Here is a 17,791-nt window from a genome sequence, read left to right as displayed (position 1 = left end):
GAATGATACTAATTAATGTCTTTGTGTCAGTTTATTGTTTACAATGGTCCGCAAATGTGCGTTTTATATATGAAGAGTTTGGTTCCAAAACGCGATAAACGCCATTTTTGAAAAAAATGAGTTACTGCCAAAATCAGTATTATATCAGGTTAGTAGTTAAAAGTAAATTCTTAATTTTACGCAAAATCCAATATCCGCCGTGTTATTCTGTCATCGTTTCTCCCTTTTTTCCCAAAATGCGATAAACGCCACTGCTCCTTTTTTACAGAACGCAATAAATCCATTTCTGATATTACAGCCCACCAGTCACGCAATGTAAACAAACAATGGCGGACGCGCTGAGTCCACGGAGTCCTAGTTTTCCTCATCTACTTTGTACTTCGTGATCAACAAACAAAACAAAATAATACTTTAATTGCATCGCTAAACCTGTGATGGTTTTCTGTGATGGGAAAGAAACGTAAGCCATCAGCATCTAATATTTTCCCTGAGAGGCACTCGGGAGACGGGTGCTTGTTCTCCCGACAGCATCAAGCTTCTCATGCTAACACATTGACCCCAGGAGATCTTATGAAAAACTTTCTATTATTTTACTCAAAGTCAACGAAAATCGAGCAGGACCAAAAACATTTTACAGCTGATCTCTGTGAAAGATGTTAAGCGAGGACGTCAAGTAACCGCAATGACAGTGATCTTAATATGACAAAGTAAGTGTTTTGATTAATGACATTAATGTTTATATTTTTAATTAGTGTGTACAACTAGTCAACTAAATGAATATAACACGGCAAAGATGAATGCACATTTATATAGGCTATTGATTCAATAGATTTATAGCATTTTGAATAAAAACTTGTCATGGATTTATTGCATTTTGTGGAAAAAATTATCCGTTTTTATAATAAATCTTTGAAAATCAACTTATGGATTTGAATTTTTTATGTTTTTATAACCTAAAGATGCTATGTGAAAGTTTGTAACAGAAAATAGTGGTTTTCATCTTGTCACTTTCTTGGTATAGAAAACACGTTTTTACCGAAATTTGTCAAAATGGATTCATTGCGTTTTGGAACCAAACTCTTCATATGTAACACGTGACCTCCCTGCGTCACTACGCATTAACGTTAGGTCACGCTGGACTGGACCTAGAGGAAAGGTTGTGGTTTAAAAGAGCATATTTTCCATTTTTCTTGTCAAAAATGACAATCGTTTCGCCAGACAAGACCCTTGTGCCTCGTTTGGGATCGTTAAGAGTCCTTTGAAAAAAAACTGTTAAGTGTTGAGTATTAAATGTTGGGCTCTGTTGGGGTCCATTAAAATGAGAAAAATCCTGCAATGTTTTCCTCAAAAAACATAATTTCTTCTCGACTGAACAAAGAAAGACATCAACATTTTGGATGACATGGTGGTGAGTAAATTATCTGGATTTTTCTTTTAAGAAAATAGAATATTCCTTTAATTTTGATTTCATGGGGACTTTATGGGCCTTAAAAAAGACATAATTAAGATGGTTGGTTAATTAATGTGAAAAAACACATTACAGAATGTAAAATACACATTTAGACACATTTTAGGGAAAGGAACTTTCACAACTTGTTTTAAGAGCTGATAGAAAAGGTACGCTAAACGAGAGGCAAGTTTATTTGTATTGCACATTTCATACACAGAGGTCATTCAAAGCGCTTTGCATAGAAAAGAGAAAACAATATATGAGAATAAAATAAAAAATGTAAAAATAAGAGGTACACAATAAAATCACAATAAAAACAAAGATACGTGAGAATTTAAAATACCATGAAAAGATTTACTAATGATTCTAATATATTTCCTGCCTGCCTAATTTGCTAAATTTGGGTATCCCCTATCTGAATGGAAGAGTCTGAGAGATTTTGAGAAAGCATTGCTCTCAGTGTGTGTCCTGTGTGTCGCAGAGCTCAAAGGCAGACAGGGTGTGTGCGCTCTGCAGGTGGACCTAAGAGAGCCCGAGGGCTGATTTGGGTCTTTGCGTTCCTCAAGAGCAGATGGTTGATAAAGTTGATCAGGGAATTAAAACGGGCGGGATGATGTGCCTGTCAGTCACAGATGGATGGGATTGTGGGACTTTCCCCCGGGGTTTGTGCAGGGACCTCGCATTTCATACACACAGATACCCACTTTTCTCCCTCAATTCCCAGAAGCCCCTGGGCAGGGCAAGTCATTGCACACAATACATTTCTGCTGCATCTCTCTTTATATAGCCTACTATATGTTTTCTTATACTGTGTAATTTTTTTTGTATGTAAATGTTCATCAGACTGAAAAATAGAGTTTGAGGAAGACGGTTGATTTAGTAAACAGAGGATTAAAGCTTACTCAACTAACCCAAAGGCTATTTTCAAATGAATGCCTTTCGTTTCTTAAAGGAAAGGATATCAAATTAACAGCCTAAAGGCATTTCATACATAAAAGACATTCCCACAGAGCGATTGCTTTATGTTGTCTTAAATATCAAATGATTTTAGGACATTAACATTGGTATTTCATATATTTGCTCGCATTATCCACACTTCTAGTAAACCCATGTCTGTAGTTTGATACTTGTTTGTAAATGTCTGATTTTTTTATGGCAGGTATCCCATCAGCCTCAGGAGAATAGAGAGGATGCCGAGTCAGGACAGTCAGACAATGATTCAGCACTCTTGGTTTGCTATCGGCCTCATATAAGATCTTGCCCCCTGACACCCTCTGCCCCTAGCAGTCCTGCCTATCCGGACACAGGGGCCAGGACGACCAATCAGCTGCCCGATACATCCAGACTCCATCCCCTAGACGCCTCCAAACCACAGATCAACAGAGGTGATAATCTGCTGTTTGCATATCACTCCTGTTTTTTACTCTGTATATGTTCCTGTTTTTTTTTTTTTTACAAAAAACGTATAGAAAGTATAATTCGTAGTCAGGGTGAATTTATACTGATCCTAATCTGAGCATCAGATCGGTATAATTTTGTATTGACATCATACGCGTCCATCATTGGATAGCTGATGTCCTTTAAGGTCATCATATCAGAAGAGTTAGACATTACTGTTTATTTTGGTGGGTGGGCTTTTGTTATCACTACTTGTTAGTGACAGTACTGAGGATAAACCTCATTTTTGATTTATCTAAATGTGTGTTTAATAAGAAAACGCATTGAGTTGTGGTGCACAGAGATGCAGAATTGATTCTTACCCAATTTCTTTCTCTCTTTCCTCAATAATATCCTATTCTCTCTCAGCACATGTTATTATGAGTATGACTCACCCAAAAAGCTAAACTAGCGCCATCCAGTGTGTATTATTAGAAATGACATGCAATTCACTGTAATGACCTGTAATTTCTATTGACTCCCCCTGCTGGACATATAAGAGAGGTGTTGCATATAAACACTCAAAAATGAAACTTGCCCCACCATAACCTGGGTCATGTGAGGTTATGGAGTATGGATTGATGTTGAATACCATGTGATCATCTAGGTTATGTGTATTGTGGCTACATTATTTCAGATATATCTGAAAAGACGCTGTGATTTGTAAATATGTTATATTTTCTTATTTAATGAAATCAGATTTCCATTCAGTGTAAACGGATACGGCTACACCTGGATACGTGCTATATGTGAATCCATGCGTTCAGCTTTGCAGGTGTGGTTCATAACGCATGAGTCACGGGAATGCGTGCATGTAGCGTGCATGTTCATCCTGGCGTGTGCACGAAAGCAACAGCTTCCCACAGCTGCTCTCTCCATCTTTGCGTGCGTGTGCGTGTTCGTGTGTGTGCGTCCTTTTTCTCTTCACCTTCAGAGGGAAGGACACGCATTCCAACGCCGCTTCCCGACTCTGGCCCTGGGCGACGCTCGGCCGGAGCTGATAAGTGACAGGGCCCCAGTCTCCGCTCCACTCAACCCAGCCGCTCATATCCCCCCTCCTTCCCCTGGCGGCCGTGACCCCCCCGCGGCCTGGCTCAGCGCACAGACGTGCCGCTCCGGAATTCTGCCCTCTGCCCCACTTCTGCCCCCCAACCCATAGTTTCACAGCGGTGGGGGTGTTTAAAGAGATAGCGTGCTTTTCTCTGGCACAGGGCTGTCGGTGTAGCTGAGCTCTCAGCTCTGCTATCTGCATATGGTGACTGGAAATAGAAAGTATCCCATGTACATGGCACACATTCTCTTTTCACACCGTTTGGGCGTCAAAATTATATCGCTGCTGTTGTGATCAATGAAGCCGTCCACATCAATCACAACCCCTATTCTATTTTTGATTTTTATTTATGTTTGTTACTCTGGCCTGCTAGTTTCTATATATAATAATCAATACAAGCATTTTAACAACACTAATTATTATACATAATGAGGACATTTGAACAGCAATTGAACTGTTTAAATAAAGTTGGATACATGACTATTTTTACATTTCTCGAAGCTGATTGGCTCGTGCTAATGAACATTCAGAGCAGCACAGGCGCGTTCATCGCAGACAGACGGGTTGCGACTTGTTGTCAGGCGAAGCTGAGCGCGAGGCTGTGGTTTTGGCACCGAGTTCATTGCGATCAGGTGCTTGCAGGCTTTGTCACAAGTGATTGCACGGATGAAGCCGGCCGGGGCCCGGACAGAGCTGGGGGCAGAGAGTTTGGTTTCAGCCGAGCTTCGGGGGTGTCTGTGAGTCTCAGGTTCCGGAGGTCGGATTCTGGTGGAACGCTGAGGATGACAAACGGCAAACAGCGGCGAGTGACGGCGTCGACGTTACGCTGGTGTCAGCTAACAGCGGGAAGCGTGTGTGTGAACACACAGTCACGGACGCGCACGCATTACACACATGCGTTGTGTTTGTAGGACACAGATCGGGCTACTGGTGAGGCGTGGAAAATGCGGTGGAACAAACAGCTTTAGATCATGAGTGTTACTCTGGGTGTGTGCGTGTGTACGTGTAATAGCGTCGTGCACGCATGTGTGTTCGTCTCGGTCGCTGGAGCCTATCCAGGGTTTCCGTGGCGACCACACAACACTGTGAGACAATCAGTGGCAGACCCACGCAGTGCGGCGAGAGGACATTAACACAGTAACCACAGGTCAGGGGCCAGAGAGAGAGAGAAAGAGAGAGAGAAATGAAAGATGGAAGGACTTAAGCAACCAAGTAGATGAATATTATGAAATCAGTCTCATGAAACTCATATTTCATCCCAAAAGCAAATCACAAACAAAAAATACTATTTTGCATTAAGAGAATGAAGCATTTTTTAGCACAATTTTTGCATTTTTCACCACCAAAAATAACTTCAATTTATGGTAAAGTCTTTATAGTTCATGGTTATGTTTCTTGTAGTGCCTTTAAATGATAGTGCAAAAAAATTAATGGCAACTAATAATAAAGGTTACGTTTACACAACAACAAATAAAGTTCACGTATACACATGTCAAAATGATCTCCGTGTTTATACAGATCCGCAAAAACTCAATAGTATAATGCGTGCCGGGCCAGTAGATGGCAATGTTACTTTGTAAAGAAACTACACGCCTGCGTACACATTCATACTTTTACGTAAGGGATAATGTATAGACAGCAGGTTGTTATCACAGATAAAAGCCCTGACAGTGTGATCCGGCGCAAAGCGGAGGGTGTTGTATCACACTGAAGGCGCTTATTTCTGTGATAACAACCGGCTGCCTGTACATTATCCCACTTATTACATGGCTCATAAATGTAATGTAAATATATTGTAAATATAATGTCGTCATATGTTATTATCTAAAAAAAAGAATGAACCTTGGAATGTTGTGACTGGCCAATCAGAATCAAGCATTTTAGAGTGCCGTGTTATAAAACCGATAAATACAGACGATCAAGACGGCAAAGCTTCTAGCAGTTTTGGGTCACACTTTATTTTATGGTATCACTGTTACAGTGTAATTATACATTAAAGTACTAAGTAATAATCATTAACAACATGCATTTACTATATAGGGTTAGGGTTAGTTGCATGTAATTATGCATAATTAACTGTTAGTACTATAATAATTACATGAAGCATGTGTTACAAAGACACCGTAAAATAAAGTGTTACCCAGTTTTGTATGGGTGTACGATAAGTTAGGTTTATTATTAATTATTACACATTTAAAAACTTTTGGAGAAGCGAAAATAATCTCAGCATCTTGAGCAGCACAAACACAGTCCTGTGGACCATCATTGTTGTTTTGGTTATACTCGCCCATGCCTATGGACTGAACTAACATATGCACATGACGCTATCACAGCGTTTTTATAGTTTACACAGAGACGACAAGGTGTAGTTCACAAAACTATTGGATGCGGTTGAAAACATCAAGTAAATGGCCCCTAAAATTGATTTAGATCTTTGACATGACCTTATACTCAGTCCATATTAAAGATATTAGGTTTATATTTTCACAGAATGTTCTTGATATTATGTAGGATGATTTTATGTAGAAAATATTTAATCACGAAAATTATCTTAGATGTGTTTTTACAGACTGGGTCACAAATGTTAGTAAATGCGTCTTAAAAGTAGTGGTTCTCAAAGTATTTCTTTATACACTTACCTAAAGGATTATTAGGAACACCTGTTCAATTTCTCATTAATGGAATTATCTAGTCAACCAATCACATGGCAGTTGCTTCAATGCATTTAGGGGTGTGGTCCTGGTCAAGACAATCTTGTGAACTCCAAACTGAATGTCAGAATGGGAAAGAAAGGTGATTTAAGCAATTTTGAGCATGGCATGGTTGTTGGTGCCAGACGGGCCGGTCTGAGTATTTCACAATCTGCTCAGTTACTGGGATTGTCACGCACAACCATTTCTAGGGTTTACAAAGAATGTTGTGAAAAAGGAAAAACATCCAGTATGCGGCAGTCCTGTAAGAGGAGAATGGGCGGACTGATTCAAGCTGATAGAAGAGCAACTTTACAACCGAGGTATGCAGCAAAGCATTTGTGAAGCCCCAACATGTACAACCTTGAGGCGGATGGGCTACAACAGCAGAAGACCCCACTGGGTACCACTCATCTCCACTACAAATAGGAAAAAGAGACTACAATTTCCATAAGCTCACCAAAATTGGACAGTTGAAGACCAGAAAAATGTTGCCTGGTCTGATGAGTCTCGATTTCTGTGAGACATTCAGATGGCAGAGTCAGAATTTGGCGTAAACAGAATGAGAACATGGATCCATCATGCCTTGTTACCACTGTGCAGGCTGGTGGTGGTGGTGGTGTAATGGTGTGGGGGCTGTTTTCTTGGCACACTTTAGGCTCCTTAGTGCCAATTGGGCATCGTTTAAATGCCACGGCCTACCTGAGCATTGTTTCTGACCATGTCTATGCCTTTATGACCACAATGTACCCATCCTCTGATGGCTACTTCCAGCAGGATAATGCACCATGTCACAAAGCTTGAATAATTTCAAATTGGTTTCTTGAACATGACAATGAGTTCACTGTACTAAAATGGCCCCCACAGTCACCAGATCTCAACCCAATAGAGCTTCTTTGAGATGGTGGAACGGGAGCTTCGTGCCCTGGATGTGCATCCCACAAAACTGCATCAACTGCAAGATGCTATCCTATCAATATGGGCCAACATTTCTAAAGAATGCTTTCAGCACCTTGTTGAATCAATGCCACATAGAATTAAGGCAGTTCTGAAGGCTAAAGGGGGTCAAACACAGTATTAGTATAGTGTTCCTAATAATCCTTTAGGTGAGTGTATAGACGGTTTAATCGGACACGCGCACGTTACGCATCTGGGTGGAACTGGTCCGGTTTCTTGTCTTTTAACTCTTTCCCCACCAGCATTTTTCATGATTTTCAATATAGTTTAATGCCTCCTAGAAAATGCTCTTCTGTAAATATATAAACATACAATATATTCTGCTTTCATAAAAAAAGTCATCCTATAAAGGACTTTTGATAGAGATCAGATGTAGAGCGATTCTCAAAACTGACATACAGCTGTTTGCCCTAGGCTGATACTTCCGTGTTTTATAAGTTGCTATCCTGGTGGATAATAGCGGTATTGTGGATTGACGAGATAACTCATCGGGGAGAGAATTAATGTTCTGGCTAGTGGCTAAACTGAACTTTGAAACAAATACTTTGTCGAAAATAACAAATGTTTTGGTTTCCTAAAGACGAGGGGAGACGGCGATCGTGGGTCACCGCTATGTGAAGGGAGGTTTGGCAGTTAATATATAGTTAACATTGTATACATTATATAGTACACATTTTACACAGTAATTATAGCTCAGTGTCGTTTTTAAAGATTTAAATTAAGGTAATCTACTTGTTGGTTATTTTGCTTGTTATCAGAAATACACTACTTTGGTGTTTTTGATTCTTTGTGGACGTTTTGTTTGTTCCATGATAGCCGTTTGTTTATGTTGTTACTGCTGAAAACGTCTATACAGAATAAGGAATTCTTCCTTTTCTTTTTTTAAATGTGGGTATAAAATATAACCTGAATGTTTTAATGAGATTCACAGAAGTTCAGTAGATGGCAAAGAGGGAAAGACAAGAAAGTACAAAGACTAACAAGATCATCAAATGAGCCTGGGTTCAGATTGTGTCTTCTTAAAAAGAGCTCTAGGTTAAAGCTGACGTCTTGTGATTAAATACCGGGGCATGTCCACTGACACGGCCGCATGTATGTTTTGGCCACGTGAGAGAGGGTGTGTTTTTATGAGACAAATTTGGTGAGGGCTAAAATGTGTGTCATAGTTTGTGCAAAGGAGAAGGGGTATACGTGTTTGCGAGAGAGCGAAAGAGAGCGAACGCACTCACACATCTGTGTCCCCTGGGGACGAGGCTAAAAATAAGCAGCTCCTCAGGCCTTCTGGTGTCTGAGCAGCGTCTGTCTGCTCTCTCCCGCCATCCCTACGGCCCTCCTCTCCTCCTTCCATCCCTCCATCTCTCAATTACACACACACGCGCACTATTACCGCACACTCCTTACGCACCCATAACCGTGCACACACACACACTCACACCAACTACACCCAGCTGCGTCCCTGCTCTACTTCCTGCACCGACGACCTCCGGTCTGGCAGCCTGCAGCGTTGGAAGAAACAACCAGGGACACTGAAAAGAGATTTTCAAAAGTGTATACACAAGAACGTTTAGTGAACATAAAAATAGAGGTGTGTTGCCATGTGTACCATGTTAGGGCCCGTAGCAATTCCTTGACCCATCATCTAACATTTCTCCATTTGGTTCCACAGGAAAAGATTTCCGAGTGGTTGCCGCCTCCAAACGAGCATTTTCCGTGGATGTGGGGTCCGAGACGGAAGAAAGCCGTTTGGGGCGGGGTCGCGTGGCTCAGCTCATGAAAACTTTTAGTGTGTCTAGTGAGGCCACGCCCCGTGCCAACAAACCTCCAATCCCGGAGAAGCCTAACCACTTGAGGCCCCGCCCCTTACCGGCCCTCAGGTAATCAACAAGGGACCAAACATCGCACCTGATCCAGGCCCCTTTCGGACACTGGAGGACACCCAGCAAGAGGTCTTCTGTCTGAATCGAGGGGTGTGGGTGCTTAGCCTCTCTCAGGAACTTGAATGCAGTTTTTTTGTATTTTTGTATGCGATATGAGTGTATGTTGTAAAGCTTTTTATGGGGAATGAAACAGTCATATTGCCATGTCAGTCTTTCGGCAATATCGTTGACCTGACTGTATCACGATACTGCACTGAAATCGTTTTTCGTGGGTGTGTCTGTTTAAAGGGTTGCATGAAATCTTAACCAACAGTATGAGATTGAGATACTTAAAAATTTAGCCTTTATCTATTCATCTCACCCCATCTTCTGTTATTATTGTTGTTATTCTCATATTTGTATGCTTTTTTTGCTAATCAGGTCATTGGACAATAGGGCAGCAGTCTGCTTTGATAAGTTTTTCACATACTATATGTCACATTTGCTTGCACTTAATTCTGGGTTTTTGTGTTGTGTTCTGGAAGAGTTTTATATAATTACTCTGTATGGCATGAAAGTCTCCGCACATTCAGGATACGAGTGCAATGTTGCCGCTGTAATAAAACGATCAAATCCCTTCGGGCTCTGGTAACAATTTCCTCCTCGGTGGCTTGACAAGCTTCAGACTGTGTTTATGTTCAACATGTGCTCATGACAAGCGCTTTAACAGTCATCTGAGGTCAATTCATGTTGGGATGACAAGAATACTTCACATATTCTGTAATGCATATCTAATCACAATATAGCATGGTTTTTATGCTTTACATTACAGTGCGTCACCTGTGAAAGAACTGACAGCGCTTAGAAATCTCATATGGTAGATGTAATCGTTGTATACATCAAGAGCTTTCTGGCTGTGTTTAATATTGTGGCTGTAATCTGTAGCTCGAGCTGTTCTCTCGGTTGCCCCCTGCTTGTTGATCACAATAAAACTGATTGAGAAAGAAGGATGGGCTTCGAGCCAGATAACAGACCACATTAACATCTGATGTGTATGACAAATAAGTTGTTGGACGATCATAAAAGTGCATAATCATAATTAGGCTGAGACTTGTATTGCTCGGCTTAGCAGTGCAAAAGGTCATGGGTTTGAACCCCTGGGAACGCACATACTGATAAAATGTATAGGTTAAATGTACTATATGTTGCTTTGGATAAAAGCATCAGCCAAATGCATAAAGCTAATGTAAAATTACTATCAATGCGTAATTGCACTTTTTTTTACTTTTTGTACACTAATACTGTAACCCGTAAAAAATAACTTCAATTGGTAACACACAAAAAAATCAAGCTTTTTACCTTTAGCACTTTAAGTGAGAAAACGTAAAGGGGCACCCCACTTGCTCATTTTTCAGCTCTCCTAGAGTTAAACATTTGATTTTTACCATTTTGGAATCCATTCAGCCGATCTCCGGGGCTGGTGGTACCACTTTTAGAGTGGCTTAGCACAATCCACTGAATCTGATTAGACCATTAGCATCGTGCAAAAATAACCAAATAATTTTGATATGTTTCCTATTTAAAAATTGACTCTTCTGTAGTTACTTCATGTATTAAGACCGATGGAAAATTAAAAGTTGTGATTTTCTAGGCAGGAATGGCTTTGAACTATACTCTCATTCTTACGTAATAATCAAGGACTTTGCTGCCGTAACATGGCTGCAGCAGGCGCAATGATATTTCGCACTGCCTGAAAATATTCCCTGCTATTGAAAGTAACCAAGGGGAATATTTTCAGGCACTGCATAATATCATTGCGCCTGCTACAGCCATGTTACGTCAGCAAAGTCCTTGATTATTATGCCAGAATTAGAGTATAGTTCCTATCCATATCTGCCTAGAAAATTGGAACTTTTAATTTTCCGTCGATCTTAGTACACGATGTAACTACAGAAGAGTAAAGTTTTAAATAGGAAAAATATCGAAACTCTTTGGTTATTTTTGTGCACGATGCTAATGGTCTAATCAGATTTAATAGATTATGCTAAGCTATGCTAAAAGTAGTACCGCCAGACCCGGACTGGGTGGATTCCAAAATGGTAAAAATCAAATGTTTAACTCTAGGGGAGATGGAAAGTGTCCCTTTAAGTTGGAAAATAAATTCCCAATGAAAGTAATTTCTTACGTAGATTCAACTTTCACGGGTTACAGTGTAGTTGTTCATGACTTTATGATCTGAAACTTGGATGTGAAGGGGGATATTATAATATTTTTAGAAATAAGGTTATAATACTGGATCTGCTTCAGAAATATTATTTAGGTGACATAATGGTCAGCCACTGCTCATAAATAATATGTTATTACAGTCTGAAGAGCTACTTGACTTTTCTGATAACATCAGCGCTGTCTTTGAACTGAATTGAATCAACATTTGTAAAATGTTTTGAAAAGCTGACTGTTCACTGCATTAGCTTACTATTCAATGTCCAACATTTATACCTAACGGTTTATTAGGTCTGCATAATATATTGTTTCAGTATCGACGGCGCAATGTGTGCAACCACAAGTCACATTGCAGAACACGCAGGTAATTTTTTCAAAAAGAAAACTATTTTGGATGGCTTTGCCTGTGTTACCCTACATGAGAATAGTTTAAAAAATAACATCGCAAAAGACATGGTGGTAGATATTACAGGATTACTCCACTTTCATAAGACCATTTCGTGATAATTAGTTTACCCCAGATGTTTATGTCTTTCTTTCTTCAGATGAAAAGAAATTACGTTTTTAAACTTAAAGGGGAGATATCATGAAAAGTAACTTAGATTTAGTAAACCATTCTCTGTAAGCATGTAGAAAAAATTGCTCATTAAAATTTGGCTGCCATCTTATTATAATAATACCACCCCTTAATCTGCACTATCCAACCACGGCAATGCAATTTAGTTCAAAGAGAGAAAGGGAGAGAAAATTACTGACAACACAATTGAGTTTCAATTTCAACAAACCGCCATTATGGTGATCAGTGTTTGTATTTCATTAGCTCATTTGCATTTAAAAGGACCCGTGTTGGGGGTAACACATTACAAGTACGCGCATTACATAATAATATTACATTTCTGAAGTAACGAGTAAAGTAAAGCATTACTTTATTAATGTACACATTAATATTTAAGTTACTTTTTTTAAAAAGTAATCCGAGTTAATTGTTTTGTTTAATTAATTCAATTTAAAGAGTTTGAGTCAGAAACAGAGATGGCAGCCCAGAGCTAGACATTTTTGCGATCATAAAAAACACCTGCAAGGCCTGAAAGAGATCAAGTCTCAGCCAAGTAAGAAAAAGTATTGCAAAAGTAACTTAAAAGTAACATAATCATTACTTTCCTTACACAAATAGTTACTTTTTTTGAGCATAACTTAATATTTGAATGCATTACTTTTAAAAGTAACTTTCCCCAACACTTAAAAGGACACACCCCAAAACAGCATATTTTTGCACACACCCACAAAGCGGCAATTTTAACATGCCATAATAAATGATATATGGTATTTTGAGTTAAAACTTCACATACATACTCTGGGGACACCAAAGATTTATTTTACATCTTAAGAAAGTCTTGTGCCATGGCCCCTTTAATTAAACATTCCAGGATATTCTCCCTATAGTGGGTTTCAATTGAACCCAACTGTTTGAAGGTCCAAATTGCAGTATCAATGCAGCTTTAGAGGGCTCTAGATGATCTCAACTGAGGCATAAGTGAAACTATCGTCATTTTCACCAAAAAAAGAACTTTTTAACCACAATTACCCTTGTGATATGTGTGCACGACCTTAAGTAATCACGGCAAAAAGTCACGAATGACGAATTGGAAACTACCGCTTCAGTGTTTACAAGTGTGAAGAAGGACCGATCAAAAGTTCTTGGATGTGGAATGACACTAATTAATGTTTTTGTGTCAGTTTATTGTTTAAAATAGTCCATATGTGGGCATTTCGTCTGACCTTTTGACGTGATTACGTAATACGTAAGTTTGTGGATGTGCAAAATGAGAAGTTGTGGTTTAAAAGTATGTATTTTTATTTATTTATTTTGGCGAAAACAACGATGGCTTTGCTAGATAAGACCTTTATGTCTTGGTTGGGATTGTTTAGAGCCTTTTGAAGCTGTACTGAAACCAGTTTGGACCTTCAAACCATTGGGTTCAATTGAAATCCCCTATATGAGAAAAATTTTACTCATTTTTTTTTTACCGAAGAAAGAAAGAAATAAACATCTTGGATGACATGGGGGTGAGTAAATTATCAGGATATTTTCTTATGAAAGTAGAGTAATCCTTCAATATGGTTTAAATTTTTTTTTATATTGTTAACAAGTGGTATGTAATACCGTCATACCAAGTTGCCATTGAGTATATCGCAAAATACATTGCAGAAAAATCAAAATACCGCAATGTCAGGTTTTCCCCAATACTGTGCGCACCCCTACTATTTATACTATAAAACCTAAAGTTATAGCCAAAGCTATATGTGCTGCCCTTAAAGGCACCGTCAATAATAAATGAACTATACTGTAAAGCTGCTTTAAAGTAATCTGTATTGTATGAGTGCTAACCCTAGTAGGATTACTAGTGTAGCATATGGGGATAAAAGGTTCCTACACTCCCAAATCCCCTGAATAACATAAAAATAAAATTTTACATGCACATTTTTCCAGCACATCCTTCTATATTGTATGACATCATCAATCATCATCATCTTTTAATGTGTCATTGGCATTGTATGCACACAGGCACACACCAACTCACTAGCCCCTCAAAGATGTGTTCAAAACGGCGCTGGCGCCCAGTCCTGCAGAAGTGGACACAGACAATAGCAACGGCTGTTCTCTGATGCGCAGAGACGTCGGTGAGTTGTTTCCAGGCGAGTGTGGGCCCCTGGAAAACAATCCCCCCCGCCGGAAAATCACGGGCCCTCGGATGAGTGATAAAAAGGGCCCGTTGTTGCCGCTGCGACGGAGGGAAGATGAGACGGATGTTTCTGTTTTTCTCTCCCTGCCTGTATCTCCTAACTCAGAAGGAAGGCAAAAAGAAGAAATACAAGGAAGGAAGCAAAGCGTGGCGTTACAGAACGTTCTCCTCCCCCCTTCCACCCCAAAGGAGCATGTAGAGGAGAGGAAAAAGGAGAGAGAGAGAGTCCTGGGCCATGTGATAGGGAGAGCATGCGGGCACGGCTCGGCCCCCAGGCAGAAGGAACGGGGGGTCTGCTGCATGATTAATCTGGCTGAGGGCAGGAGGACCGCCACAGGCCTGCCGCATTAACTCCCTGCTCACCCGCTACACACACACACACAAACAAAAAAACACACACACGGAAAATCTGGGTTGATGGCTGGTACGTGAGCCAGCGCGTCCACCTGCAGCAGAGGCAGGGTTAGTTTGTTTGGAAAAGTGGAGCGAGCCTTTGTTTTTGCCACGGGCGCAGTCGCGTCTCAGTCACATGAGAGCCTGCGCGCAGGCAGTCACAGGGATGTTTGTCTATTGACATGCTGTTTGGACATTGTCAGTGGATGCAAAACTTGTGTTTCAGAGCTGATAAAAAAGTCCCAAAAGATTTCTTATGATTGAGACGAGCAGATGTTGGCATATGTCGACTTTTCAGAATACAGAGAAGACGCATTTAATCAGTTAGCCAAAGTTATAACATGAAGGATCACGGGTAATTTATCAAACAAGACCTTAAAAAACTTTGCAGTAGTAGTTTTAATAGTAAGCTGAGGTATAACAGCAGCTGTGCCTACGTATCATTTAGCATGGTGGTCATTTAAGATTCACCCACTTAAACAAAGACCTTAATAATTATTTTTTGTTTCACTTTTATACATACAAATATGTCTGTTGTCCACAGGTTGGTGTCCATCAGACTTGTTTTAAATGTATATTTTTTCGGTCCTCTTCGGTCACTAGCTGAGACTGCCCAGTGCCAGGCCCAGGCAGGCATAGGGTTAAATTCCCGCAGTCCGCACCGCATTAACTGGAAAGGAATGAAGTGTCAAGCGTGTTCTCACCGCAGCGAAACGGCCGAACTCCCCCCCCCACAGTCATCCACCCCCCACCCCAGCAACCTCCCACAGCCGTGACCAAATTATTTCCTAGCCTCCCGAGATTCGCCTCGCCAGACAAAAATCTGCAGCCCGGCTCTGATTCAGTGCACAAACACGCAGCCTCCCTCGTCTCTCAACGCCTCTGTGCCGCCACTTTGAAGAAAATGGGCCTCCTTTTTTTAACAGGCCTCCGTTAGGACAGCTCCGTCTGTTTACACTCGACAGATTTAAACGCTCCCAAAAACGGCACCCACAAACAACTTGGCTCCCTTCGTGCGTGAGGGTCGCTTTTTGTTTAGGCTTTGCTTTTCTCAGGTTCGGACTCGACAAATACTAAGCGCCAAAAGCAGATAGTAGTTTTTAAAATGTAACAGTTGAGTCGGGGTGAACCCCACCAGTCCAAACCACCCTGCCAAACTGCTTTAAGAAAAAGCTGTTTTATTTATAGTGCACTGTATCCATGGCAACCAAAGAGGTCAGGCAAGCCAGGCCTGTGCTTTACCCCGCTCTAGGGATTAGGATTTCACAGACGTCCTCTGATATGCAGAAGGTGGGATGGAGCTGCTCACCAACTGAGCGCCACCGACTACTGGGAAAGCCGAATTCTCCGGAGTCCTGAGTCGAGGCTGAGGAGCTGCACTGGGAATTCTTGGGAGAGAAAGTGGGTGTGGAAGATGGAGGGGGGCTTTAGCAGACTTACGGAAATGGAAAGAAGCCTGCGATGCCAACTTTAATGAGCTGCTCTAGACTCTGGAGGACTCACCGGTAGTGTTCGCTCGGAGTTGTTTTGCTTGTTTATGCTGTAAGCCAGCCCAACTGATACCTCTCGCAAACGGAAAGTTGCCAATAAAGGTTAAGCCATAAATATTCACAAGTAAAAATCTTAAATTATGGTAAGTCAGCAAAAAGCTTAAAGGAATATTCCATTTTCATAATAAAAATCAGATAGATTTTTAAATGCCATATCATCCAAGATATTTTTGTCTTTCTTTGTTCAGTCGAGAAGAAATTAATTTTTGAGGAAAACATTCCCGGATTTTTTCCCTTTTAATGGACATTTGTGGACCTTAGCTTGAAAGGTCTCTAACCGATCCCAACCCTTAAGGTCTTTAAGGGTCTTATCTAGCGAAATAAAATATATATATATATATACAGTATATAACTTCTGGTCTTGCACTAGCTGTGTGACACGCCTGCGTGAGCTTACGTATTACGTAATCACGCCGAAACAAGGTCACGCATGACCTATCTGAAACTATCGCTCCAGTGTTTACAAGTGTGAGAGGACCGTTCCAACATTGTCATATATGAAATGATACAAATTACTAAACTTAAATCAGCTTTGAAACGATGTGTATTATGAAATACATGCATTTAACAGCACAAAAGCTTGTGGGTCGATCCCAGAAAACAAACATGGTGATAAAAAATGTACACCTTGTAATAAACTGTAAATTGCTTTGGATAAAGGGTCAAATGTATAAATGTAGAGACAAAGGAAAGGTTTCAAGGTCTCGGCTTGTGGATCCAAAACAGCCGGCCTCAATATCAATACAATCTGGAGTCATCCAAAGGTTTAGATTATGAACTATTCCAATTTTCGGTCCTACAAAGTTTTGAACTGTTTGACGTCATTAGCCAATTATTCATATCGGAGAAATGCTCACTGTCAGAAAGAGAAGAACTCTCAAAATCTAAAGATTTTTGTGGCCTTGTTATTTTCATCCCAGGCTCTGCGTGCAGGAGCCGTTCCAAATCTGTGCGTGGGAGCCAGTTGGAGTAGACCAAAGAGAGGGAAAGAGAGAGTGAGAAAAAGAGAAAAGAAAGATTTGGAGGGGGTGCTTTGACGTGCTCTCCAAGAACGGCACCGCTTGAGCATGTGGACTTCCGGATCCCTCCCGGGGTGCACGCAGTCAGTGTTGCTAGGAGACAGACTTTCCTTGGGGTTGGTGGAGGATGACGCCTGGCAGGGTAGGAGGTGGAGTAGCCTACAATTGTATGTTTGGTCCCCACACTTTCGGTCAGAAGAAGGGATCTTCTCAATCAACAACTTTTCTCCACAATGTGGTCCTGTAACCTCCACCATAAACATGGTTGCCAGGAGATGAGAGGTGGTAGATGTACTCTTGCACTGTTGCCAGGAGATGATGGTGGTGTTTTGGGGAGACTCAGGGTTCTCTGGGGGTTGGCGTCACCGTTGGGACGCGGGCTTGTGTTGCTAAGAGATGCCAGTGGTCGGCAATGGTGGTG

The 17,791-nt window shown here is 40.8% G+C and overlaps 1 protein-coding gene across 1 annotated transcript in view; it reads left to right on the top strand.

The window, feature by feature from the left end:
* Positions 1 to 10,078, top strand: part of LOC129423917 (uncharacterized) — a 28,467-nt gene extending 18,389 nt beyond the window's left edge. The window contains exons 6-7 of the mRNA XM_073870985.1: positions 2,610 to 2,835; positions 9,252 to 10,078. Of these exons, the coding sequence (XP_073727086.1) occupies positions 2,610 to 2,835; positions 9,252 to 9,463 (438 nt within the window). The 3' untranslated portion in view covers positions 9,464 to 10,078. The remainder of the gene's footprint in view (positions 1 to 2,609; positions 2,836 to 9,251) is intronic.
* The last annotated feature ends 7,713 nt before the right edge of the window (positions 10,079 to 17,791 follow it).

This window comes from Misgurnus anguillicaudatus, chromosome 9, assembly GCF_027580225.2.
Source record: "Misgurnus anguillicaudatus chromosome 9, ASM2758022v2, whole genome shotgun sequence".
Classification (NCBI taxonomy): Eukaryota; Metazoa; Chordata; class Actinopteri; order Cypriniformes; family Cobitidae; genus Misgurnus; species Misgurnus anguillicaudatus.
This window is presented reverse-complemented; position numbering and strand designations above follow the sequence as displayed.